We start from the raw sequence: 27775 nt of genomic DNA, 5'->3' as shown, positions 1-27775 counted from the left end.
TTGCTGTACAGACTCCACCAACTGCACTATATCCATTACTGTCATAGTACCCAGAGACACATCTACAAACATTTCCTGCAGAATTACCAGCAATGCACTCAGAATTTGTATCACCACACAGAATTGCACCACATGACTGACTCAGTTCTGCCTCTGTAATTTGAATTTTATTTTGTTGATAGATCATTTTATTCACTTAAAAACATAATATATGGTTCTGATGGTTTTAATGGTCATCATTTACAGTGTTAATTCTCATTTTACTGTGAAATTTTAACATTTCATTATTTATAAGGTATAAGGTAAAATTACATCATGTGACCTTTATTCTTGATGTAAGTTTGATTTCCCTTTCTTTTCTCTTCTTTACTCTTATTTATATTTAACTTCATATTATATAGACAGTTGATTTAATCATATAGTACCTGTACCATCAATAAACAATTAAAATGACCACTTATCAGCCTTCTTATATTCAGATTAGTCACAAAATGACACCACATTAGGGCACAAAGGGAAGGTTATTTCCAAAGTTTGAAAAACATTCTTTCAGTGCATCACATATTTTTCACTGTGAAAAACCAAGAAGAATGCCTACTGGCAACTTGTTTTTCTTCTGATTATCAGTAGTTAGAAACATAATTAATGCATAACAACAGACTAAAGGGAACCTACACAAGAAATGCCAAAAGCAAACTTTCACTCTCAATATGGCAGGTGTACATGGAATCCTACTGACCATCACAATATGTTTGAATGTAAGATCATAACTATAACTCTCAGAGGGATCAATGTCTCTTGGTGAACAAACAAATCATTGGTCTTATGGCATTTCTATTTTGGAACTGACTTTCGAACATATGCCACAAACAAATTGAATCCAAATTTGGTTGACCACTAACCACTGACCATCAAAAATGGAGAACAAGAACACAAAGTGAGCAGGATGCATAAATACAACCTGTCTACCACAATGACCTATGTTACAGTGATTAATACGCTATGTTGTAATGAATACAACATCTTGGTGAGTGACCTGGGCCTAAAAACCATCGTGCTGTGCTCTGTGATATCTGTTCAAACTGATACCATATTAACTGACATTTCCCAAAACACTAAAACATCCACAAAAAATGTTGACTGGCAATGTACAACTTACACAATTGATATTTATTTTCACATTCAATAACCATTGAACTATAAAATCCAATTCTGAAACAGATACTTTACTGGAAGACAATAAGGGGGATTTCCCTTCCCTTTCTGTCTTTAAATACCTGTATGAATCTGATAAGAAACATCCTCAAAAACTTTATCTTATACCTAAATATTAACAGCTTGCAATACAAATTTGAACAGATCAAAGAATGTCTCGCTCATTACACTGTTGACTTATTTTTCTACTCTGAAACCCTCCATTCAGTCTTAACAAGATAATTATGCAAATTACTGTCTCACAAAGCTCAACCAATATACCTCAGGTATGAAGTACCAGTGACAAGTATTATAGGAGATAAAGCCTGAACAAGATAGTAGAAGGACAGGCAGATGGACAGACACAATGCAAAATCATAGACTTGCCTGGTTCCTAGTAAGGAACTGATAATGGGGAGCTGAAAAACATGCACTTGGAGGAGGCATATTGACATATTACCATTCAGACTGGCCACCATGTCAAAACGATAGACTTTCACAATATAGAATACCAGGTAAATATCTATTAAACTAGACCTAAATAATGCAAATGGCTGATATTAGGTGTTTATCATCCTTGCTATGGCAAAGTTCTCAACAAATAATTTTGCAAAACTTTCAATATTTGTACTACAAAATGATAATCTAGTTATTATTGGCAATATAAACTATATCCAATGACCCAATGAAAACAAAGAAAAAAGATTAAACCATGCACCATTCATGGAGAAATTACTTAAGTCAAGAAATTGATCACAAGACAAGATGCCAAAGGGACCTTAATGGCCACCTAAGAATTCAAGAGAAGAGGCAATGACCTTTAGAAATTGTGACCTTGAAACTATGCTAAAATGTTCTGCATCTTTCATATATCATGGAAGAAAAAAAGAAATCCACAGTTTAAACACTTGTTCCCTGCTCTTTGACTCTGTGACCAAGAGAGTTTGCAAAAATGACCTTTATAAAAGTACCTACAAGCATATTTCTATACACAAAAAGTTGACAGTTTTGGAGAAAATTGGTTGTATTGATAATTCTAAGTGCCAAAGACCTTATGCCTTTGACCTTGTGGCCTTGAATTTGTGAAAATAATTTACACATCATCCCTTCAATTTTAAAATGCATATACCTATACCAAAAGACGTTTTTCGACCAAATGGCCATTTTTGTTTCTTATTTCTAAGTGCCAATGATCTTTGAGCTTTCAACCAATGACCTTGAAACTATGAAAAAGTAATCCTTACAACTTTCATATGCATATGCCTAACAATGAGTAGATTGTTTTTGAGCAAATTTAGGATTTTGGCCATGTTCAACACTTGTCCCAGTCTAGAGGCTGAATGGCATATACAGAGGTTAAGGATTTTACAATTTTGGTAGACTAACGATAGGATATAACCATAAAAAGTAGAGGGGAAGATTTCTAAAAAATAACCTTATTGTTCATGGTTTTTGCCCCACCACTAGGGCTCCTGAGGAATGGGGACCACAAATTTTGCAATTTTGATGCCTCTTCTGGTATTGATGCTAGTGACCAATTTTAGTTGGAATTGGTTCTTAAGAAGTTGAAAATGTAAAAACTTGACATAATGGACAATGACAGACAAAGCATGATCAGAAGAGGTGACTATTACCAATGGTCAGATGACTTAAAAATGCTCAACAACTAGATCACATCAAACTGCACAATATATAACTGAGAAAAATACAGAACACAATGACTCAAGGTCAATAAACTCAGAAAATAATCAATAAAACATGACAGTATGGATATATGAAAACTGTCATGTGACTGAATAACGTATATAAAATATTTATATCTGTACTTAACTGAAACCAAAAACTGAACCTGACTTACTTGTAGTAACTATGACAGAAGCATCAGATTCAATCTCCTGTGTTGCTGCGCGACTTCCTGTCTCTTGTGATATGACATTAAATGTATAAGCCGTGCTCTGTGTCAGTCCTGTTATAGTTGTAGATGTTCCTGTTACCACAGGAGACCTTTTAACTTCTGCAGTACTAGTACTCAGCTTCCAGATCACAACATAACCAGAAACCTGAGAGGAGAATGAGGATTCTGTCCAGCTGATGTTTACTTCTGTAGTAGTTACTGATGAGGATGTAACAGCGGTCACCTTCAAAGCATTCACTGGAAGTCACAAGTACTAATGTCAGGATGACGTTTACTTCCAGGGACATTCAATAATGTGTAACAATAAATAGAATACTTATTACTACAAGTAATAAAAAGAATACTAATTACTATGCTATGATAAACAGAGCACTAATAATTACTATTACTTAAATGATCATGCCACTCTTGTAGAATAGTGTTGAATAATTTCATAGAATGTGAGATATGTTACATTCGATAGGAAATAACAATATTGTAACAAAAGTAATGTGGTTTTGAGATAAAGACAATTAGCATTAATATAACTCACTAAGTCTGCTGAGGTGATACTGCATAAACAATATACGAGGGCTGACTGATAAGTTGTGAGCCTTGTATTGCAGAAGTTAAGCAAAGAAGTCTTTTTTCAGCCCTATTTTCCCTGAATATTTAAGGATGTGTACCCTAAGATTGTGTCAGTTGGTCAGTTTATGTCGAAGAGGTAGCACTCTTAAAGTAGAAAAGCCAAGTGACTTTTGCAAAGTGGACAAAATTGTTGAAAGAGCAGTGATTCAATATTTGCATAAAAGTCCAGAACCTATGGATATCCATACTGATATGGTAGCATCACTATGGAATGTTGCCCTTTAAATATGTTACAGTGAAAAGGTGTGTGGCAGAATTAAAGTGTGGAAGTGTGGCAGGCAGTCTGTCACTGTTGCAACCCCAGAAATGGTCAATACAGTCCATGATATTGTTATGGCTGAGGCGAATTACAGAGAGATAAATAGTTAGTACAGTTGGAATTTCACAGTAAGTAGTATTTTCCATTCTTACTAAAGATCTTGCAATGAGATAGCGCTAAACTTGTTGGATACTAGACTTCTGATAATTGATCATAAGCACACCAGGCGGACTTTGTCGCATGCTAATCTGAATTAAGCTTTTAGAGGGAGATCCTGCTAATTTTCTGCAGAGGTTTGTGACTATGGATGTAATGTGGGTCCATCATTTCATCCCCGAAGCCAAACAACAGTTTAAACAATGATAGCACCCTAGGTCACCTCGCCAAAGAAGGCAAAGGCTGTTCCATCAGCTGAAAAGATTATGATCTCAGTTTTCTGGGATGGTGATGGTATTGTGATGGTAGATTATCAGCAAATGAGACAAACAATCAATGACACATAATTTGCATCACTTCTTAGGCAATTAAGTGAAAACATTAAACTCAAGCACCATGGAAAACTAAGTAAAGGTATGTTGTTCCACCAGGACAATGCCCTTATTCACAAGTCTGTCATTGCCGTGGCTGCTATCAACAACTGTGACTTTGAATTGATTGAGCATCCGGCTAATTCACCTGATCTTGCTCCATCAAACTTTCATCTTTATCCATAAAAAGGCCATTTCTGGTTCTCACTTTCGGTCAGATGATGACATCATACATGCATTCAAGGACTTTCTGAACGGTCAAGAAAAGGCAAAGTGGCACAGAGGCCCTTAACTATTGCTGGCAAACGTGTATAGATACTGCAGATATGTCCTTCAAAAGTTAAACTCTTAAATATAAGGCTCACAACATACATTACTTACTTGATGTACAGACACTACCAGGTGTACTGAAATATTACTGTATAAACAATATATAACTTACTTGATGTACAGACACCACCAGGTGTACTGAGGTGTTACTGTATACACAATATATAACTTACTTGATGTACAGACACCACCAGGTGTACTGAAGTGTTACCGTATAAACAATATATAACTTACGTGATGTACAGACACCACCAGGTGTACTGAAGTGTTACTGTATAAACAATATATAACTTACTTAATGTACAGACACCACCAGGTGTACTGAAATATTACCGTATAAACAATATATAACTTACTTGATGTACAGACACCACCAGGTGTACTAAAGCCGTTACTGTCAAAGTAGTTCTCATTACATCTACAGGTGTTTGAAATACAGGAGGCTGTGGTAGTGTCTTCACACACAACAGTAGGAGAACCAGTCCCACAGGCTACAGACAGAGCTGCTTCTGGATACGTCAACAGATTAATAGATATCTTTAAACATTGCATCTATTACCATTCTGGTCATGACAGTTAGTAGTATTTCTTTGATATCTTTTAATTAAAGCACTTACATATGTATTTATTTACATCACTCCTTTACAAATCAATTACACATTAAAAAGATTATTTTCACTACAAGTTTGTCCTTTATCTTAATGATACATGTATTTGATGATGAAGTCTAGTTGTGTGAGGATTCTGCTACTGATCTTATTGTGATTATAAATGATCACTTACTCATTGACACTGTTTGAGAAAAATCAGATTCTACTTCCTGAGAGGCTGTTCGACTCCCGGTCTCGAACGTTTTCACATTAAATGTGTAGGTAGCACCACTGGTAAAGCCCGTAATTGTAGCAAATGTTAATGTTTTATCAAAGGTAGATGAAGAGCCACTAATAGATTGACCAAGTCTCCATATCACCTGGTACCCAGACACCTGATTGATATTTTGTGGTGGGGTCCATGTTACATTAACGACGTCTGTGCCTGGTGTTACTGATACACTAGTCACCTTCAGTGTAGACACTGTAATATAACACACAAGGTCAGTATTATGAAAAGAGATCCTAGAGGGATCTTGATGCCCACCATTCTTTGATCTTCATTGCTTCTTTAAGAGATAATTTCCCTTCTCTTCTTTCCTCTTACATTTTGTTAATGATATGAAATTTGAGAATTCGTCTTAAGAAATAGCAATCATAATCATTTTTAACTACCAAATCAAAGGACTGTCAGCTATTTGGTGATCAGTCTCAAAGCAAAAGGGAATTTATATATGAAATTTTAGTAAGATCCATTATGTACTTCTCCAAATAAGCAACAACAAATTTTCAATGTCAAAATCCAACATCAATCTCAAAATGAAAAGGACATCACTAGGGACTATTACGTGGAAACCTGCATATGAAATGAGGGAATGATCTATCAAGTGTTTCTAACAAGTGATAACAGTATATTGGCCTGTAAATCATTTCATTATTCAGATCACTTCCAAAATAAAATGGGCAAGACTAGGAAACAATTGGAACTTACACAGAGGATATTTACTGGTACCTTAACACCTATCTAATATCTGATGGCAATATTTCAGAAAGTAAAAATAAAATCAAAACGCGCTAAACTTGTTGGATACTAGACTTCTGATAATTGATCATAAGCACACCAGGCGGACTTTGTCGCATGCTAATCTGAATTAAGCTTTTAGAGGGAGATCCTGCTAATTTTCTGCAGAGGTTTGTGACTATGGATGCAATGTGGGTCCATCATTTCATCCCCGAAGCCAAACAACAGTTTAAACAATGATAGCACCCTAGGTCACCTCGCCAAAGAAGGCAAAGGCTGTTCCATCAGCTGAAAAGGTTATGATCTCAGTTTTCTGGGATGGTGATGGTATTGTGATGGTAGATTATCAGCAAATGAGACAAACAATCAATGACACATAATTTGCATCACTTCTTAGGCAATTAAGTGAAAACATTAAACTCAAGCACCATGGAAAACTAAGTAAAGGTATGTTGTTCCACCAGGACAATGCCCTTATTCACAAGTCTGTCATTGCCGTGGCTGCTATCAACAACTGTGACTTTGAATTGATTGAGCATCCGGCTAATTCACCTGATCTTGCTCCATCAAACTTTCATCTTTATCCATAAAAAGGCCATTTCTGGTTCTCACTTTCGGTCAGATGATGACATCATACATGCATTCAAGGACTTTCTGAACGGTCAAGAAAAGGCACAGAGGCCCTTAACTATTGCTGGCAAACGTGTATAGATACTGCAGATATGTCCTTCAAAAGTTAAACTCTTAAATATAAGGCTCACAACATATAAGTCAGTCCTGCATGTACAATACATTACTTACTTGATGTACAGACACCACCAGGTGTACTGAAATATTACTGTATAAACAATATATAACTTACTTGATGTACAGACACCACCAGGTGTACTGAGGTGTTACTGTATACACAATATATAACTTACTTGATGTACAGACACCACCAGGTGTACTGAAGTGTTACCGTATAAACAATATATAACTTACGTGATGTACAGACACCACCAGGTGTACTGAAGTGTTACTGTATAAACAATATATAACTTACTTAATGTACAGACACCACCAGGTGTACTGAAATATTACCGTATAAACAATATATAACTTACTTGATGTACAGACACCACCAGGTGTACTAAAGCCGTTACTGTCAAAGTAGTTCTCATTACATCTACAGGTGTTTGAAATACAGGAGGCTGTGGTAGTGTCTTCACACACAACAGTAGGAGAACCAGTCCCACAGGCTACAGACAGAGCTGCTTCTGGATACGTCAACAGATTAATAGATATCTTTAAACATTGCATCTATTACCATTCTGGTCATGACAGTTAGTAGTATTTCTTTGATATCTTTTAATTAAAGCACTTACATATGTATTTATTTACATCACTCCTTTACAAATCAATTACACATTAAAAAGATTATTTTCACTACAAGTTTGTCCTTTATCTTAATGATACATGTATTTGATGATGAAGTCTAGTTGTGTGAGGATTCTGCTACTGATCTTATTGTGATTATAAATGATCACTTACTCATTGACACTGTTTGAGAAAAATCAGATTCTACTTCCTGAGAGGCTGTTCGACTCCCGGTCTCGAACGTTTTCACATTAAATGTGTAGGTAGCACCACTGGTAAAGCCCGTAATTGTAGCAAATGTTAATGTTTTATCAAAGGTAGATGAAGAGCCACTAATAGATTGACCAAGTCTCCATATCACCTGGTACCCAGACACCTGATTGATATTTTGTGGTGGGGTCCATGTTACATTAACGACGTCTGTGCCTGGTGTTACTGATACACTAGTCACCTTCAGTGTAGACACTGTAATATAACACACAAGGTCAGTATTATGAAAAGAGATCCTAGAGGGATCTTGATGCCCACCATTCTTTGATCTTCATTGCTTCTTTAAGAGATAATTTCCCTTCTCTTCTTTCCTCTTACATTTTGTTAATGATATGAAATTTGAGAATTCGTCTTAAGAAATAGCAATCATAATCATTTTTAACTACCAAATCAAAGGACTGTCAGCTATTTGGTGATCAGTCTCAAAGCAAAAGGGAATTTATATATGAAATTTTAGTAAGATCCATTATGTACTTCTCCAAATAAGCAACAACAAATTTTCAATGTCAAAATCCAACATCAATCTCAAAATGAAAAGGACATCACTAGGGACTATTACGTGGAAACCTGCATATGAAATGAGGGAATGATCTATCAAGTGTTTCTAACAAGTGATAACAGTATATTGGCCTGTAAATCATTTCATTATTCAGATCACTTCCAAAATAAAATGGGCAAGACTAGGAAACAATTGGAACTTACACAGAGGATATTTACTGGTACCTTAACACCTATCTAATATCTGATGGCAATATTTCAGAAAGTAAAAATAAAATCAAAACGCGCTAAACTTGTTGGATACTAGACTTCTGATAATTGATCATAAGCACACCAGGCGGACTTTGTCGCATGCTAATCTGAATTAAGCTTTTAGAGGGAGATCCTGCTAATTTTCTGCAGAGGTTTGTGACTATGGATGCAATGTGGGTCCATCATTTCATCCCCGAAGCCAAACAACAGTTTAAACAATGATAGCACCCTAGGTCACCTCGCCAAAGAAGGCAAAGGCTGTTCCATCAGCTGAAAAGGTTATGATCTCAGTTTTCTGGGATGGTGATGGTATTGTGATGGTAGATTATCAGCAAATGAGACAAACAATCAATGACACATAATTTGCATCACTTCTTAGGCAATTAAGTGAAAACATTAAACTCAAGCACCATGGAAAACTAAGTAAAGGTATGTTGTTCCACCAGGACAATGCCCTTATTCACAAGTCTGTCATTGCCGTGGCTGCTATCAACAACTGTGACTTTGAATTGATTGAGCATCCGGCTAATTCACCTGATCTTGCTCCATCAAACTTTCATCTTTATCCATAAAAAGGCCATTTCTGGTTCTCACTTTCGGTCAGATGATGACATCATACATGCATTCAAGGACTTTCTGAACGGTCAAGAAAAGGCACAGAGGCCCTTAACTATTGCTGGCAAACGTGTATAGATACTGCAGATATGTCCTTCAAAAGTTAAACTCTTAAATATAAGGCTCACAACATACATTACTTACTTGATGTACAGACACTACCAGGTGTACTGAAATATTACTGTATAAACAATATATAACTTACTTGATGTACAGACACCACCAGGTGTACTGAGGTGTTACTGTATACACAATATATAACTTACTTGATGTACAGACACCACCAGGTGTACTGAAGTGTTACCGTATAAACAATATATAACTTACGTGATGTACAGACACCACCAGGTGTACTGAAGTGTTACTGTATAAACAATATATAACTTACTTAATGTACAGACACCACCAGGTGTACTGAAATATTACCGTATAAACAATATATAACTTACTTGATGTACAGACACCACCAGGTGTACTAAAGCCGTTACTGTCAAAGTAGTTCTCATTACATCTACAGGTGTTTGAAATACAGGAGGCTGTGGTAGTGTCTTCACACACAACAGTAGGAGAACCAGTCCCACAGGCTACAGACAGAGCTGCTTCTGGATACGTCAACAGATTAATAGATATCTTTAAACATTGCATCTATTACCATTCTGGTCATGACAGTTAGTAGTATTTCTTTGATATCTTTTAATTAAAGCACTTACATATGTATTTATTTACATCACTCCTTTACAAATCAATTACACATTAAAAAGATTATTTTCACTACAAGTTTGTCCTTTATCTTAATGATACATGTATTTGATGATGAAGTCTAGTTGTGTGAGGATTCTGCTACTGATCTTATTGTGATTATAAATGATCACTTACTCATTGACACTGTTTGAGAAAAATCAGATTCTACTTCCTGAGAGGCTGTTCGACTCCCGGTCTCGAACGTTTTCACATTAAATGTGTAGGTAGCACCACTGGTAAAGCCCGTAATTGTAGCAAATGTTAATGTTTTATCAAAGGTAGATGAAGAGCCACTAATAGATTGACCAAGTCTCCATATCACCTGGTACCCAGACACCTGATTGATATTTTGTGGTGGGGTCCATGTTACATTAACGACGTCTGTGCCTGGTGTTACTGATACACTAGTCACCTTCAGTGTAGACACTGTAATATAACACACAAGGTCAGTATTATGAAAAGAGATCCTAGAGGGATCTTGATGCCCACCATTCTTTGATCTTCATTGCTTCTTTAAGAGATAATTTCCCTTCTCTTCTTTCCTCTTACATTTTGTTAATGATATGAAATTTGAGAATTCGTCTTAAGAAATAGCAATCATAATCATTTTTAACTACCAAATCAAAGGACTGTCAGCTATTTGGTGATCAGTCTCAAAGCAAAAGGGAATTTATATATGAAATTTTAGTAAGATCCATTATGTACTTCTCCAAATAAGCAACAACAAATTTTCAATGTCAAAATCCAACATCAATCTCAAAATGAAAAGGACATCACTAGGGACTATTACGTGGAAACCTGCATATGAAATGAGGGAATGATCTATCAAGTGTTTCTAACAAGTGATAACAGTATATTGGCCTGTAAATCATTTCATTATTCAGATCACTTCCAAAATAAAATGGGCAAGACTAGGAAACAATTGGAACTTACACAGAGGATATTTACTGGTACCTTAACACCTATCTAATATCTGATGGCAATATTTCAGAAAGTAAAAATAAAATCAAAACGCGCTAAACTTGTTGGATACTAGACTTCTGATAATTGATCATAAGCACACCAGGCGGACTTTGTCGCATGCTAATCTGAATTAAGCTTTTAGAGGGAGATCCTGCTAATTTTCTGCAGAGGTTTGTGACTATGGATGCAATGTGGGTCCATCATTTCATCCCCGAAGCCAAACAACAGTTTAAACAATGATAGCACCCTAGGTCACCTCGCCAAAGAAGGCAAAGGCTGTTCCATCAGCTGAAAAGGTTATGATCTCAGTTTTCTGGGATGGTGATGGTATTGTGATGGTAGATTATCAGCAAATGAGACAAACAATCAATGACACATAATTTGCATCACTTCTTAGGCAATTAAGTGAAAACATTAAACTCAAGCACCATGGAAAACTAAGTAAAGGTATGTTGTTCCACCAGGACAATGCCCTTATTCACAAGTCTGTCATTGCCGTGGCTGCTATCAACAACTGTGACTTTGAATTGATTGAGCATCCGGCTAATTCACCTGATCTTGCTCCATCAAACTTTCATCTTTATCCATAAAAAGGCCATTTCTGGTTCTCACTTTCGGTCAGATGATGACATCATACATGCATTCAAGGACTTTCTGAACGGTCAAGAAAAGGCACAGAGGCCCTTAACTATTGCTGGCAAACGTGTATAGATACTGCAGATATGTCCTTCAAAAGTTAAACTCTTAAATATAAGGCTCACAACATATAAGTCAGTCCTGCATGTACAATACATTACTTACTTGATGTACAGACACTACCAGGTGTACTGAAATATTACTGTATAAACAATATATAACTTACTTGATGTACAGACACCACCAGGTGTACTGAGGTGTTACTGTATACACAATATATAACTTACTTGATGTACAGACACCACCAGGTGTACTGAAGTGTTACCGTATAAACAATATATAACTTACTTGATGTACAGACACCACCAGGTGTACTGAAGTGTTACTGTATAAACAATATATAACTTACTTAATGTACAGACACCACCAGGTGTACTGAAATATTACCGTATAAACAATATATAACTTACTTGATGTACAGACACCACCAGGTGTACTAAAGCCGTTACTGTCAAAGTAGTTCTCATTACATCTACAGGTGTTTGAAATACAGGAGGCTGTGGTAGTGTCTTCACACACAACAGTAGGAGAACCAGTCCCACAGGCTACAGACAGAGCTGCTTCTGGATACGTCAACAGATTAATAGATATCTTTAAACATTGCATCTATTACCATTCTGGCCATGACAGTTAGTAGTATTTCTTTGATATCTTTTAATTAAAGCACTTACATATGTATTTATTTACATCACTCCTTTACAAATCAATTACACATTAAAAAGATTATTTTCACTACAAGTTTGTCCTTTATCTTAATGATACATGTATTTGATGATGAAGTCTAGTTGTGTGAGGATTCTGCTACTGATCTTATTGTGATTATAAATGATCACTTACTCATTGACACTGTTTGAGAAAAATCAGATTCTACTTCCTGAGAGGCTGTTCGACTCCCGGTCTCGAACGTTTTCACATTAAATGTGTAGGTAGCACCACTGGTAAAGCCCGTAATTGTAGCAAATGTTAATGTTTTATCAAAGGTAGATGAAGAGCCACTAATAGATTGACCAAGTCTCCATATCACCTGGTACCCAGACACCTGATTGATATTTTGTGGTGGGGTCCATGTTACATTAACGACGTCTGTGCCTGGTGTTACTGATACACTAGTCACCTTCAGTGTAGACACTGTAATATAACACACAAGGTCAGTATTATGAAAAGAGATCCTAGAGGGATCTTGATGCCCACCATTCTTTGATCTTCATTGCTTCTTTAAGAGATAATTTCCCTTCTCTTCTTTCCTCTTACATTTTGTTAATGATATGAAATTTGAGAATTCGTCTTAAGAAATAGCAATCATAATCATTTTTAACTACCAAATCAAAGGACTGTCAGCTATTTGGTGATCAGTCTCAAAGCAAAAGGGAATTTATATATGAAATTTTAGTAAGATCCATTATGTACTTCTCCAAATAAGCAACAACAAATTTTCAATGTCAAAATCCAACATCAATCTCAAAATGAAAAGGACATCACTAGGGACTATTACGTGGAAACCTGCATATGAAATGAGGGAATGATCTATCAAGTGTTTCTAACAAGTGATAACAGTATATTGGCCTGTAAATCATTTCATTATTCAGATCACTTCCAAAATAAAATGGGCAAGACTAGGAAACAATTGGAACTTACACAGAGGATATTTACTGGTACCTTAACACCTATCTAATATCTGATGGCAATATTTCAGAAAGTAAAAATAAAATCAAAACGCGCTAAACTTGTTGGATACTAGACTTCTGATAATTGATCATAAGCACACCAGGCGGACTTTGTCGCATGCTAATCTGAATTAAGCTTTTAGAGGGAGATCCTGCTAATTTTCTGCAGAGGTTTGTGACTATGGATGCAATGTGGGTCCATCATTTCATCCCCGAAGCCAAACAACAGTTTAAACAATGATAGCACCCTAGGTCACCTCGCCAAAGAAGGCAAAGGCTGTTCCATCAGCTGAAAAGGTTATGATCTCAGTTTTCTGGGATGGTGATGGTATTGTGATGGTAGATTATCAGCAAATGAGACAAACAATCAATGACACATAATTTGCATCACTTCTTAGGCAATTAAGTGAAAACATTAAACTCAAGCACCATGGAAAACTAAGTAAAGGTATGTTGTTCCACCAGGACAATGCCCTTATTCACAAGTCTGTCATTGCCGTGGCTGCTATCAACAACTGTGACTTTGAATTGATTGAGCATCCGGCTAATTCACCTGATCTTGCTCCATCAAACTTTCATCTTTATCCATAAAAAGGCCATTTCTGGTTCTCACTTTCGGTCAGATGATGACATCATACATGCATTCAAGGACTTTCTGAACGGTCAAGAAAAGGCACAGAGGCCCTTAACTATTGCTGGCAAACGTGTATAGATACTGCAGATATGTCCTTCAAAAGTTAAACTCTTAAATATAAGGCTCACAACATATAAGTCAGTCCTGCATGTACAATACATTACTTACTTGATGTACAGACACTACCAGGTGTACTGAAATATTACTGTATAAACAATATATAACTTACTTGATGTACAGACACCACCAGGTGTACTGAGGTGTTACTGTATACACAATATATCGATCAATTTCAAAATTGATGGTATTTTAGTAGTAATACACTTACTTGATGTACAGACACCACCAGGTGTACTGAAGTGTTACCGTATAAACAATATATAACTTACTTGATGTACAGACACCACCAGGTGTACTGAAGTGTTACTGTATAAACAATATATAACTTACTTAATGTACAGACACCACCAGGTGTACTGAAATATTACCGTATAAACAATATATAACTTACTTGATGTACAGACACCACCAGGTGTACTAAAGCCGTTACTGTCAAAGTAGTTCTCATTACATCTACAGGTGTTTGAAATACAGGAGGCTGTGGTAGTGTCTTCACACACAACAGTAGGAGAACCAGTCCCACAGGCTACAGACAGAGCTGCTTCTGGATACGTCAACAGATTAATAGATATCTTTAAACATTGCATCTATTACCATTCTGGCCATGACAGTTAGTAGTATTTCTTTGATATCTTTTAATTAAAGCACTTACATATGTATTTATTTACATCACTCCTTTACAAATCAATTACACATTAAAAAGATTATTTTCACTACAAGTTTGTCCTTTATCTTAATGATACATGTATTTGATGATGAAGTCTAGTTGTGTGAGGATTCTGCTACTGATCTTATTGTGATTATAAATGATCACTTACTCATTGACACTGTTTGAGAAAAATCAGATTCTACTTCCTGAGAGGCTGTTCGACTCCCGGTCTCGAACGTTTTCACATTAAATGTGTAGGTAGCACCACTGGTAAAGCCCGTAATTGTAGCAAATGTTAATGTTTTATCAAAGGTAGATGAAGAGCCACTAATAGATTGACCAAGTCTCCATATCACCTGGTACCCAGACACCTGATTGATATTTTGTGGTGGGGTCCATGTTACATTAACGACGTCTGTGCCTGGTGTTACTGATACACTAGTCACCTTCAGTGTAGACACTGTAATATAACACACAAGGTCAGTATTATGAAAAGAGATCCTAGAGGGATCTTGATGCCCACCATTCTTTGATCTTCATTGCTTCTTTAAGAGATAATTTCCCTTCTCTTCTTTCCTCTTACATTTTGTTAATGATATGAAATTTGAGAATTCGTCTTAAGAAATAGCAATCATAATCATTTTTAACTACCAAATCAAAGGACTGTCAGCTATTTGGTGATCAGTCTCAAAGCAAAAGGGAATTTATATATGAAATTTTAGTAAGATCCATTATGTACTTCTCCAAATAAGCAACAACAAATTTTCAATGTCAAAATCCAACATCAATCTCAAAATGAAAAGGACATCACTAGGGACTATTACGTGGAAACCTGCATATGAAATGAGGGAATGATCTATCAAGTGTTTCTAACAAGTGATAACAGTATATTGGCCTGTAAATCATTTCATTATTCAGATCACTTCCAAAATAAAATGGGCAAGACTAGGAAACAATTGGAACTTACACAGAGGATATTTACTGGTACCTTAACACCTATCTAATATCTGATGGCAATATTTCAGAAAGTAAAAATAAAATCAAAACGCGCTAAACTTGTTGGATACTAGACTTCTGATAATTGATCATAAGCACACCAGGCGGACTTTGTCGCATGCTAATCTGAATTAAGCTTTTAGAGGGAGATCCTGCTAATTTTCTGCAGAGGTTTGTGACTATGGATGCAATGTGGGTCCATCATTTCATCCCCGAAGCCAAACAACAGTTTAAACAATGATAGCACCCTAGGTCACCTCGCCAAAGAAGGCAAAGGCTGTTCCATCAGCTGAAAAGGTTATGATCTCAGTTTTCTGGGATGGTGATGGTATTGTGATGGTAGATTATCAGCAAATGAGACAAACAATCAATGACACATAATTTGCATCACTTCTTAGGCAATTAAGTGAAAACATTAAACTCAAGCACCATGGAAAACTAAGTAAAGGTATGTTGTTCCACCAGGACAATGCCCTTATTCACAAGTCTGTCATTGCCGTGGCTGCTATCAACAACTGTGACTTTGAATTGATTGAGCATCCGGCTAATTCACCTGATCTTGCTCCATCAAACTTTCATCTTTATCCATAAAAAGGCCATTTCTGGTTCTCACTTTCGGTCAGATGATGACATCATACATGCATTCAAGGACTTTCTGAACGGTCAAGAAAAGGCACAGAGGCCCTTAACTATTGCTGGCAAACGTGTATAGATACTGCAGATATGTCCTTCAAAAGTTAAACTCTTAAATATAAGGCTCACAACATATAAGTCAGTCCTGCATGTACAATACATTACTTACTTGATGTACAGACACTACCAGGTGTACTGAAATATTACTGTATAAACAATATATAACTTACTTGATGTACAGACACCACCAGGTGTACTGAGGTGTTACTGTATACACAATATATAACTTACTTGATGTACAGACACCACCAGGTGTACTGAAGTGTTACCGTATAAACAATATATAACTTACTTGATGTACAGACACCACCAGGTGTACTGAAGTGTTACTGTATAAACAATATATAACTTACTTAATGTACAGACACCACCAGGTGTACTGAAATATTACCGTATAAACAATATATAACTTACTTGATGTACAGACACCACCAGGTGTACTAAAGCCGTTACTGTCAAAGTAGTTCTCATTACATCTACAGGTGTTTGAAATACAGGAGGCTGTGGTAGTGTCTTCACACACAACAGTAGGAGAACCAGTCCCACAGGCTACAGACAGAGCTGCTTCTGGATACGTCAACAGATTAATAGATATCTTTAAACATTGCATCTATTACCATTCTGGCCATGACAGTTAGTAGTATTTCTTTGATATCTTTTAATTAAAGCACTTACATATGTATTTATTTACATCACTCCTTTACAAATCAATTACACATTAAAAAGATTATTTTCACTACAAGTTTGTCCTTTATCTTAATGATACATGTATTTGATGATGAAGTCTAGTTGTGTGAGGATTCTGCTACTGATCTTATTGTGATTATAAATGATCACTTACTCATTGACACTGTTTGAGAAAAATCAGATTCTACTTCCTGAGAGGCTGTTCGACTCCCGGTCTCGAACGTTTTCACATTAAATGTGTAGGTAGCACCACTGGTAAAGCCCGTAATTGTAGCAAATGTTAATGTTTTATCAAAGGTAGATGAAGAGCCACTAATAGATTGACCAAGTCTCCATATCACCTGGTACCCAGACACCTGATTGATATTTTGTGGTGGGGTCCATGTTACATTAACGACGTCTGTGCCTGGTGTTACTGATACACTAGTCACCTTCAGTGTAGACACTGTAATATAACACACAAGGTCAGTATTATGAAAAGAGATCCTAGAGGGATCTTGATGCCCACCATTCTTTGATCTTCATTGCTTCTTTAAGAGATAATTTCCCTTCTCTTCTTTCCTCTTACATTTTGTTAATGATATGAAATTTGAGAATTCGTCTTAAGAAATAGCAATCATAATCATTTTTAACTACCAAATCAAAGGACTGTCAGCTATTTGGTGATCAGTCTCAAAGCAAAAGGGAATTTATATATGAAATTTTAGTAAGATCCATTATGTACTTCTCCAAATAAGCAACAACAAATTTTCAATGTCAAAATCCAACATCAATCTCAAAATGAAAAGGACATCACTAGGGACTATTACGTGGAAACCTGCATATGAAATGAGGGAATGATCTATCAAGTGTTTCTAACAAGTGATAACAGTATATTGGCCTGTAAATCATTTCATTATTCAGATCACTTCCAAAATAAAATGGGCAAGACTAGGAAACAATTGGAACTTACACAGAGGATATTTACTGGTACCTTAACACCTATCTAATATCTGATGGCAATATTTCAGAAAGTAAAAATAAAATCAAAACACAAATGATCAAACAATGTTAACTTGTATAAGATGACTTACTGGATAGACAAGAACTGCTGGCTGTAAATCCATTATTGTTGTAATATCCTGCTTTACACCTACAGTAATTATCATCAGTACACTCAGCATTGGTATCGGAACATTGGGACACACCAATCAGGGCACTGTCACAGACAACACTTATTGCAAGCTCTGAAAAAATACATATTTAATCACGTCAACATCTTGATCATTGAAATGGATGGTGCATTAATTCACTTCACCAAAACCCACTGAGTGACAGCTAGCTATTCAGGCTTAATCTTACATTCCCTTCAACCACCTAACACTTCAATGTCAACTGCATTCAAATATGATGTAGATACATTCTAGATAAGTTCCCAATTAATATCGTGACATCGTTTTTTAACTCAGTGTTGACTCACACTGAATTTTTGCACAAGCTTCACATGTTGGTTCTGACTGTAAACATATCATACCATTGCAATAATTATAGATAATCTACCAGATCTTTGAGTAACTATAAACATACAAGAAATAGAAGAAATATAATCTTTGTTTATGTCTGGTCAAGCAGATAAAGATATTTCAAATGTAATCAGTAGTGCAAATAATAAGGAGGTTGAATTTAAGAACAAGAGATCCCAGAGGGATCTTGGCGCCCACCATTTGAGGATCTGTTTTCAGTTCTTGAAGATTTGTTTATTTTTGTTTGTTTGTTACAGGTGTTGTAAATGTTCATGAACTGGTCTTCATTGAATGTACTCAATGATGGCACAAGATATTTTTATTAAGCACCTATTAGCAAATATCATTTGAAAAAGATCCCAAAGTATTATTAGTTAGCAGTCAGTTACAGGTGGATAATGGACATGGTCTTGAATCAATATGATAGAATATCGAAGAAAATATGCTTGTGTGAAATAAGCATTGCATTTTTAATAAATCAATTCTTCTGTTACTTCTCATGTGTCAACCCATATGCCATTAACTCAATTCACAGCATGGTTTAGTATACATACCCTAAACAGTGTATTTATCAATGTTTACTTAATTTAGAAAATCTGAAACTTGAGAATGACTGATCATGTAGGTAAGAAATAGCCATAAAACAATTACTCGCTGTTCAAATCCAAGATGGAGAGCTATAGGCCATTTTGTTTTTTTCAGATTATTTTAGATATGGGACAATGCTTAACTAGGTACCAAGAGGAAGCTAAATATGAAATTTGAGAAGGATCCTGTCACAGCGATAACAAACTACTGTATTACTGTTGACATCCAAGTATTATTAGATAGCAGTCAGTTACAGGTGGATAATAGACAATATGCTTGTGCTGTATTACTGTCGACATCCAAGATGGCTGCCTGTGGGCAACCTTGATTTCAAATCAGTCCAAAAAAGGTACAATGCACAACTAGGGACCAAGGGAAACCAATATCTATGAAATATCAGAAGGATCCATCCAGTACTTCCTCAGATATAGCAGTAACAAGATTTTACTCTCAAAATCCAAGATGGCTGCCTGTCGCCCATCTTGATTTCGAATCAGTCCAAAAAAGGTACAATGCACAACTAGGGACCAAGGGGAACCTGCATATGAAATTTGAGAAAGATCCATCCAGTACTTTTCCAGAAATAGCGGTAACAAGAATTGTTTATGGACGGACGAACGGATGGACGACGGACCACGGACGCAGGGCGATTTGAATAACATATGGATCGAAGCATGAATCTTCAAAATTACAAAGTTCTGAAAATAAGTCAGTTAAAATCATGAATGATGTAAATATATTAGAAAACTGGTATTTATTTTTGTTGGTGAGCTTTCCATCTACAGCAGCACTGACATGTTAGGGAGTCAGAATGGTGTAGTGTGTAATGGCTGTTTGCAAAACTCATACAAACATATCAAGCACACTATTAGTTAAATTTTTAAAATGACAAATTCCTCAGATTATTATTTACTTCAAGACTCATCAACCTGAGGTACAATTTACGTATTTTGAATTAAGGTATTTCTCAATAATTCAATATCTTATATATTACACTACAATGTTATACATTGTATAGTTGTGATAGTGTGAATGGCAAAATATGTTTCTGATACAGAACAAAAAAAAATACATTTCAGATGATCGATCAATTTCAAAATTGATGGTATTTTAGTAGTAATACAATTCATTATTGGGTTTATCACCCTGTCAACAGTCAGGGTCATTTTGAGACACTGTCTCCTTGTAGTTGCTTGCTACCCCACTGAAAAACATACAGGAGGCCCATAGCATGCTGTCCACATCAATAAGGGTAAAGAGTCTTTCCCAAGAACACCACCACGTCATCACAGACTGGTTCATTATCAGCTTCCTTGAAATACAAAACACCATCGGAAGGGAGCATTAAACCATACACCATGGATCTTCATCTGAGATTAACTTGGTTCTAACCAACTGAGCTATCATGGCCACAAATATGTAAATGTATGTAGTATAACAGGTTATATTGGATACAGGCAATGTCAGATCAAGGGCATGCCTTTGTGATCTACAGGGAAATTAATCAAATTGTAACTCTACTATGTCCTCAGAACCAGGAAAAACAGCTGGTCATACAATCATGTTTACATGCAAAGTCTTGGTTATTGAGAAGATGCAATTTCAAGGTTTTAACAAAATTGAGCCCTGTCACTTTGAGTATAGGTTGACATTAAGGTAATTTCTTTTCACAAACTTTATCTTAGGAACCTGACAGCTAAAATATGATTTTAGGTCTTTCGATTAATCAGAGGATTATGTCACTTGATGGTTTAAACAATTTTGACACCTGTGACATTGAATGTGTATTTAGGCATTTTCTTTACACAGACTAAGTCAGGTTTCCCAGGAATGTACCAACCAGATATCAGATTCTAAGCATTTTGTTTTAATGGGAAGATGTGATTTAAAAGTCTTGACAAGTTTGACCCTTGTGACAGTAAATATGGAATTTTGAATTAAATATCTTGATTCTAGACCAAATGGTTATTGATAAGTGGTAGATAGACGGTTTAAACAAAATTGACAACTTTAACTTTCATTACAGGTCAAAGTCATTTCTTTTGGAAATTTTTATTGAGCTTCGTCCAAAGAACCATGATGTCAATGGATGGACGTTATAGTTACACAACCAAGTGAGCTAAACATACTGATAGCATAATGCCTACTTTCAAAATCCAAGATTGTTCGTGTTGGGCTTTTTTTTTTTCAAAAATAAACCATGCACAACTAAAGCAATAAAGAGAATTAAGTCTCCAGGTACAGTTATAAACTTCGAAAAAAAGTCACCTAACATTTTTATTTATAGTAACAGTGACCTTGACTTTACTTTTTTGACCCGACAAATGACCACTCCTGAAAAGAAAACAGAGCTTCAGCTGATGAAAGCTTAGCAAAAAATTTCCAGGACAAAACAATTTTTTATCCTTTTCCATCAGGAAGAGAACACTTTTAAACATATCAAGAGTAGATCACAAATGGATCATCATCAGGAAGTTCTGGATTTTAATGGGTAAATATACCAAAGAAACTTATTTTTAATTTATTGTAACAGTAATATTGACCTCTCACATTTTGACCCAAAAACCAATACAAAGCGAGCACAACTCATAACAGAGCAGTGTTGTCAAGTTTCAGTTTGATTGGTCGTCTTGAATTTGCGTTATTGTTCAGCGATGGTGATTGGGACCATTCAACCTTCAGGACACCACCATTTAGAGCAATTCAAAGCAAGCAATCCTGAAAAGAAAGTAGTTTATGATGATTCAGTTTGATCAGTCCAAAAAGGAACCACCAGTAATTGTTCAGAAATCGTGACGCAGACTGACAAATATACCCGTCCAGTCATTGACTGTTTGGATCACAAATGAATTGTCATGAGGACGGCTTAGCTTTCATCCTAAAATTCTATGAGATTAATAACTTACTTTGCACACAGACACCAGAACTTCCACTGCCATCATTGTCATAGTAACCAGTGTTACAGGTACACTTATTATTGGTACAGACAGAGTTTTCCCGACATGCATCAGTAGGTAAACCAGCACAATTACCATTGGCTACAACCTCTGGTTAAACAGAACAGGTACAATGTACATCACAGTAAACATAATCTCTATATCATAATTACATCAGATATAAATACGAAAGCAGTAACAAAGAGATTTAATCACCGGGAATAAGCTATGTGCACCAATCTTTGGATCTTATCCACAGTTATTTGACATTAAACAAGGTCAACAGTTATTGCTTACACAAAAAGGGGAAACAAATCCTCTTCAAAAGTTACCACAACATTCTTTTACTTTTCCAATCAGCAAAATAATTCCTCTTTTCAAATGAAACATATCAAAATTACAGTGTAGAAATGAAGTGTGAGCTCCTCACAATTTATTGTGGATTAAAATTTTCACAAGTAATATTTTAGTAAAGCTTTTGTCAGTAAAAAACAGTATGTTATGTCCATGATATTTTTTCAATCATGTTTGTTATAACTGTATACTACTATTTTACACTAGTTATATATCACCTATGTTAGGTTAGTACTAATTAGAATAATCTTCTCAAGTTAAACTGTGACTTACGAACTAACACATCTTATGATTATGAGGGCCAATGATTATATCGGCCAGCCCTATTAATGAAGTTAGAGAAAACATTATGTCCTATCTATAAAGAATCCTGCCACACAAACACTGGTAGAACTTTGCTGATTACTAGCAAGTAGATACAGAATATATTTACAGGGTAATGGATCACTTACATATGTGAATCATATACTGCCTTATGGAGAAACATATCAAAACTATTTTGTTCCTGTCAAAACTGATAATGTTCTATGGACTTCTGCAAATCCATCAGGCTCCATATTCCTTAATATGATGCATCTCATGACAGATGACATGTGCAGGAGGAGAGGAAAGAATATCCCTGTTATATCTCAGTGCATAACCTGTGACTACCTGGCCCTGATGATAGGGGATGGTTTGTCTTATGTTTTCTGTTGAGATACAATAGAGAATCATAGCTAATGTAGCTTACTGTACTCCACTGCATGATCATAGAAAGTGATTGAGACTGGTTCCTGGGCCTGCAGAATTAACATCTTTTATATTTCTTCTATGAATTCTACTAAGGAAACGTTGGAGACACCAGAATAGATTTGCTGCCCCCATTTCAACACTTTGGATCTTCCAGGTTTTCAAATTCCTTTTTAACAAACATAATATTATCTCCCATTGAATATGAACAGAATGGATGAATTGATTACATTATGACATCACAAACAAATCAATGACTCAAATGTGGAAAGGTCAAATAAACAAATTGATATCTTTCTCTTTTACTTTAAAATACCTTGAGGTCAATATAATTACTCTTGGCTACCTTTTAGTGTATTTGATAGTCCTTTTAATACGCCAGTGGCAACTAAGCTCTAACAGAAATGGGACATTTTCAGTAAAACGTGTCATTTTAAAGAACATTCATAATAATGATTTTTTACAATCCAAAATGTAATTAGTCTTCACAAGTTGTCTTCCAATTTAGAATTGGTCCAGACACAATATTATAATGATATCTATGTAAGATCATGTTAATAATAACTCAAGCTTCCTTAATAAACTACTCCATCTTAGCAACAATTGTCTCAAAGCCTTTCACAAATTATCATCTGTGGGTAGTAGGTTTTTTGCTACAAGAAATAACCTTTCTCAACCCTCTGGGAAGCACACAGTAAGAGTTGCCATTCCATGCTTACAACTAGCATACCATATTTCTAGTACTGCCCATTAATCTCTATTCTCCATCAGAAAAAACAAAGCATGAATTATCTAACACAGTGTTCATTCTCTGGAGTCAAACGAGCAATCCTTCAATCACCAGTCCAATGTCCTACCACTTGACCACCATGCCTCCATAGACAACAGTCAAGTGTTGTGTTAAAGGTTTAAATACTCAATACATTTCTTTGATATTAGTTGAAGCATTTTTATAATCTCATAGGAAGCACCCTCCCTCGGTGTTAGTGCAGCTGTACTACACACTTACTTGCCACACAGGTGTCACCACCATCATAATAGTTGGCAATACAGGTACATGTACCACTATTACAGGTAGACATGTCTGTACACTCATTGGGTATAACACCAGTACAACCTGTCTCTCCAGCCTTGATTCCTAATATGAATAATATCAATAGATTAAATACTTTATGATTTGTACATCATATCACCAAGGATATAAACTGTAGAACAGTTCTGCCCTACATCACCAATATCTCCTCTCACAAGTCTAAAGGGGTTCACATCAAGCAGATCAAATGGACATTAATCACAAACCTGATATCAAAATAAAGATGTTTGTAAACATATTTCATCTAACAAGCTATTAATGTGGATGTTGCCAATTTTCATGACTTCCAAAATTAGTCTAGTCATCACATTTAACCATGTCTTACTTATCATTACATTAATCTGTCTGATCTTAATGACCTTTATTATTCATTCATTTTGCCACTTTACTCAATTAGAAAATGACTATAGAACATAAATGTCCTCCCTTCTATGCCAAATAGAATCTCATTAGGTGTAAAATTTGATGTAATGACACTATGAGGTAAATAAAAACCAAATCGGTTGAGAGATTATAAATATATGACATTCATTTGAAAGCAATGCCTTGTATGGGACATGACAAACAAACACAGCTAACACTATAATAATGCCCTCACATCGAATAGAAAGAGCTTAAAACAAAATTATCGGTGAATCTGATAAATGCTTCCCAAAATCAATTTAATTGGAAACAAAATGTTATCAATGGGCAATAATTCTGTAATTAAGGGGTTGGTGCCCTGACTTTGGTACCCTGCACATCTCGCCTGTTTGATAAATGAATACACCAAGTTTAATCATACCAATTTTAAACGCAAGTAAAGTTATACTCGGGACAAAACAATTGAACAAAGGAAGTTTACTTTGTATTTAAAGGATTACAGACCCTGATCGGTATACTGCACATTGTATTGCATGACCAATGTTTATGCATCCACAGTTATGCTCTGAACATAAAATTTTAACAAAGGGCATTACCTAAATAATTTAGTGGTGTTGGACCCTTCGATCACCAGTCCAATGTCCTACCACTTGACCACCATGCCTCCATAGACAGCAGTCAAGTGTTGTGTTAAAGGTTTAAATACTCAATACATTTCTTTGATATTAGTTGAAGCATTTTTATAATCTCATAGGAAGCACCCTCCCTCGGTGTTAGTGCAGCTGTACTACACACTTACTTGCTACACAGGTGTCACCACTATCATAATAGTTGGCAATACAGGTACATGTACCACTATTACAGGTAGACATGTCTGTACACTCATTGGTTATACCAATACAGTCTGTCTCTCCAGCCTTGATTCCTGGAAAAAGAAATACAAGAATTAGTGAAGAATAAAGGAAATCATATTTAAAAAGCAAGATGTATAGAGGGTGTATTTGCTTGTATGGTTTAGTTTGCTGAAATTGCTTCTTTAAAAAATAAGTATTTGAAATATTTGTGTCTTTTTCCCCTAGAAGGCCTTTCCACTCTTCCACAAGGGGGTTTAGATGCAATGTTTATAAAAAAGAAAGTTCCCTTCATCCAAAGATGCTTTAGATCAGAGGACCTGTTTCACAGTACATGTAATATTGCCCACATCCTGATTCAATTTTTACTGTGTGTTATTTGCATTATCCCAGTAAGCTCCTAAGAATGTATGTTCAAAAAGCCAAAATTCACCTATGGCCTGTAATTTGACTTATTTTATGATCCATGTCATGTGTGTAAGCCAGGGTGCACATCTTACTCTAAAACTTGTTCAAAAAGCTATAATAAACCACTAAATTGGTTCAAATCCTCTTGATTCAAGTCTACTGCATGTTTGGAACTCAAATGTAAAGCCAAATAATACCAATATAAAAAAGTTATGGAAGTTTAACTGGGAAAGAATCATAATTTTTCATAAAAATTTCAACAAATTCAAGTTTTTGGAAAACTGTTTGACTACCTTAACATTATTGTTCACCTAAAATATTTATACCTTCTTTGGCCAAATATATGTACCTAAAATATTGAAAATTTCATGAAATTCTTGGACCAGTAAATTCCAAGGACAGATTTTCTTGTGATGGCAGAAACAGTAAACTACTCTTATTTCTGACATTTTATTCAGAATGTTATTTTTTATCCAAATATATGTTTATTTTAATTTCATTCATTTTTACTATGTGCCTTTAAATGAAAATGATATCAAATCACATTTTGCCTCATGGGATTATAAACAGAAAAGACTCACATGGTATGTACTTCTTCTTGTTTATTAAAATATGAAATATATATCAAAGTGGCATTCTGTGCATTATTAATGAATCAATAAGGAGGCAGTATATCTACTTGAATAACAACATTCAAGCTGAAGCTGAGGTAAGCAGCTGAAGGCCATGAACTGGTGAAATTTTCCACCAGGTACACATTTTATCGTATTGTGTACCTGGTATAGGACGACACTCAGCGTAATAATGATTCTAAGGTTTCATGCATTCATTTGAGGAGACTGAGGATTCATTTGAGGAGACTGAGGATAAATGACAATGAAACAAACCCTACACTTCTACCTCTTCCTCATATAAGATTTGAAGCATGCTTCCTCATCACATTGGAAGTGTTCATTATGTTTAGAGTATAATGATGACTGTAAAATTATTCCTTAGTCTTTTTGTCACTCTCTTAACCATAAATATTCACTTCGGTGTCCTCCTGATGCTTGTGTACATTCTGAACATCTCATAGGAAGCATCCTACATTCTGATACAAAAATCAGTAAACAAGTATGCTAAGTAAATCAAGTGGATTAATTTCCTCAGTTGTGATCAATGATTTGCTTGAAATTGTACATCAAGTAACCAAACATGAGAATTCCCCAGAATTAAGATTTACAATGGACTGGCTTGACCTTTGGTCAATTTAAGGACATGTATGGCATGTGTGAATCGGACCTTGTTTTCAGCTTCAAGTGCAAGTGCAATAGACCTGTTTATGTATGTTGGGGTAAAACTTAAAACTAATCTGTCATGGAACCAAATGACCATGCTTACTAACCTCTCCATAGCCACACTGTTAAGATTTTTTCACAAAATTGTTGATATATTGAACACTTTAGTTGTCCCCAGATACCTTGGTACAGCCCATATATCACACCAAGTCACACACAATACTGTATGTACCAAAGTATTTTATGGTGATCAGGTCATTCTTATCTTAGATGGTACCTATATCTACCTCAACAAAAGCAAAGACCACCAGTTCCAAGGGGCATCTTATGGAGGGTGTACAAAATATGGACAATACTCTTTCATTCCCGAAGAA

At 35.6% G+C, this 27775-nt stretch overlaps 1 protein-coding gene across 1 annotated transcript; it reads right to left on the bottom strand.

Annotated features, from left to right (window-relative positions):
* LOC132563852 (uncharacterized) lies at nt 1–25790 on the bottom strand (the record flags this gene model as incomplete). The annotated part of the gene is made up of 17 exons (XM_060228607.1): nt 1–153; nt 3053–3346; nt 5209–5361; nt 5636–5926; nt 7570–7722; nt 7997–8287; nt 9907–10059; nt 10334–10624; nt 12268–12420; nt 12695–12985; nt 14667–14819; nt 15094–15384; nt 17028–17180; nt 17455–17745; nt 18374–18526; nt 24419–24547; nt 25665–25790. Coding segments are annotated over 17 exons (3519 nt in total), but the record flags the coding sequence as incomplete, so codon positions are not given.
* Nucleotides 25791–27775: the final 1985 nt, after the last annotated feature.

This window comes from Ylistrum balloti, unplaced genomic scaffold, assembly GCF_031769215.1.
Source record: "Ylistrum balloti isolate Yb309-2 unplaced genomic scaffold, AGI_CSIRO_Ybal_v1 Utg371888, whole genome shotgun sequence".
NCBI lineage: Eukaryota > Metazoa > Mollusca > Bivalvia > Pectinida > Pectinidae > Ylistrum > Ylistrum balloti.
The sequence above is the reverse complement of the archived record's forward strand: the minus strand, read 5'-3'. Positions and strand labels throughout refer to the sequence as shown.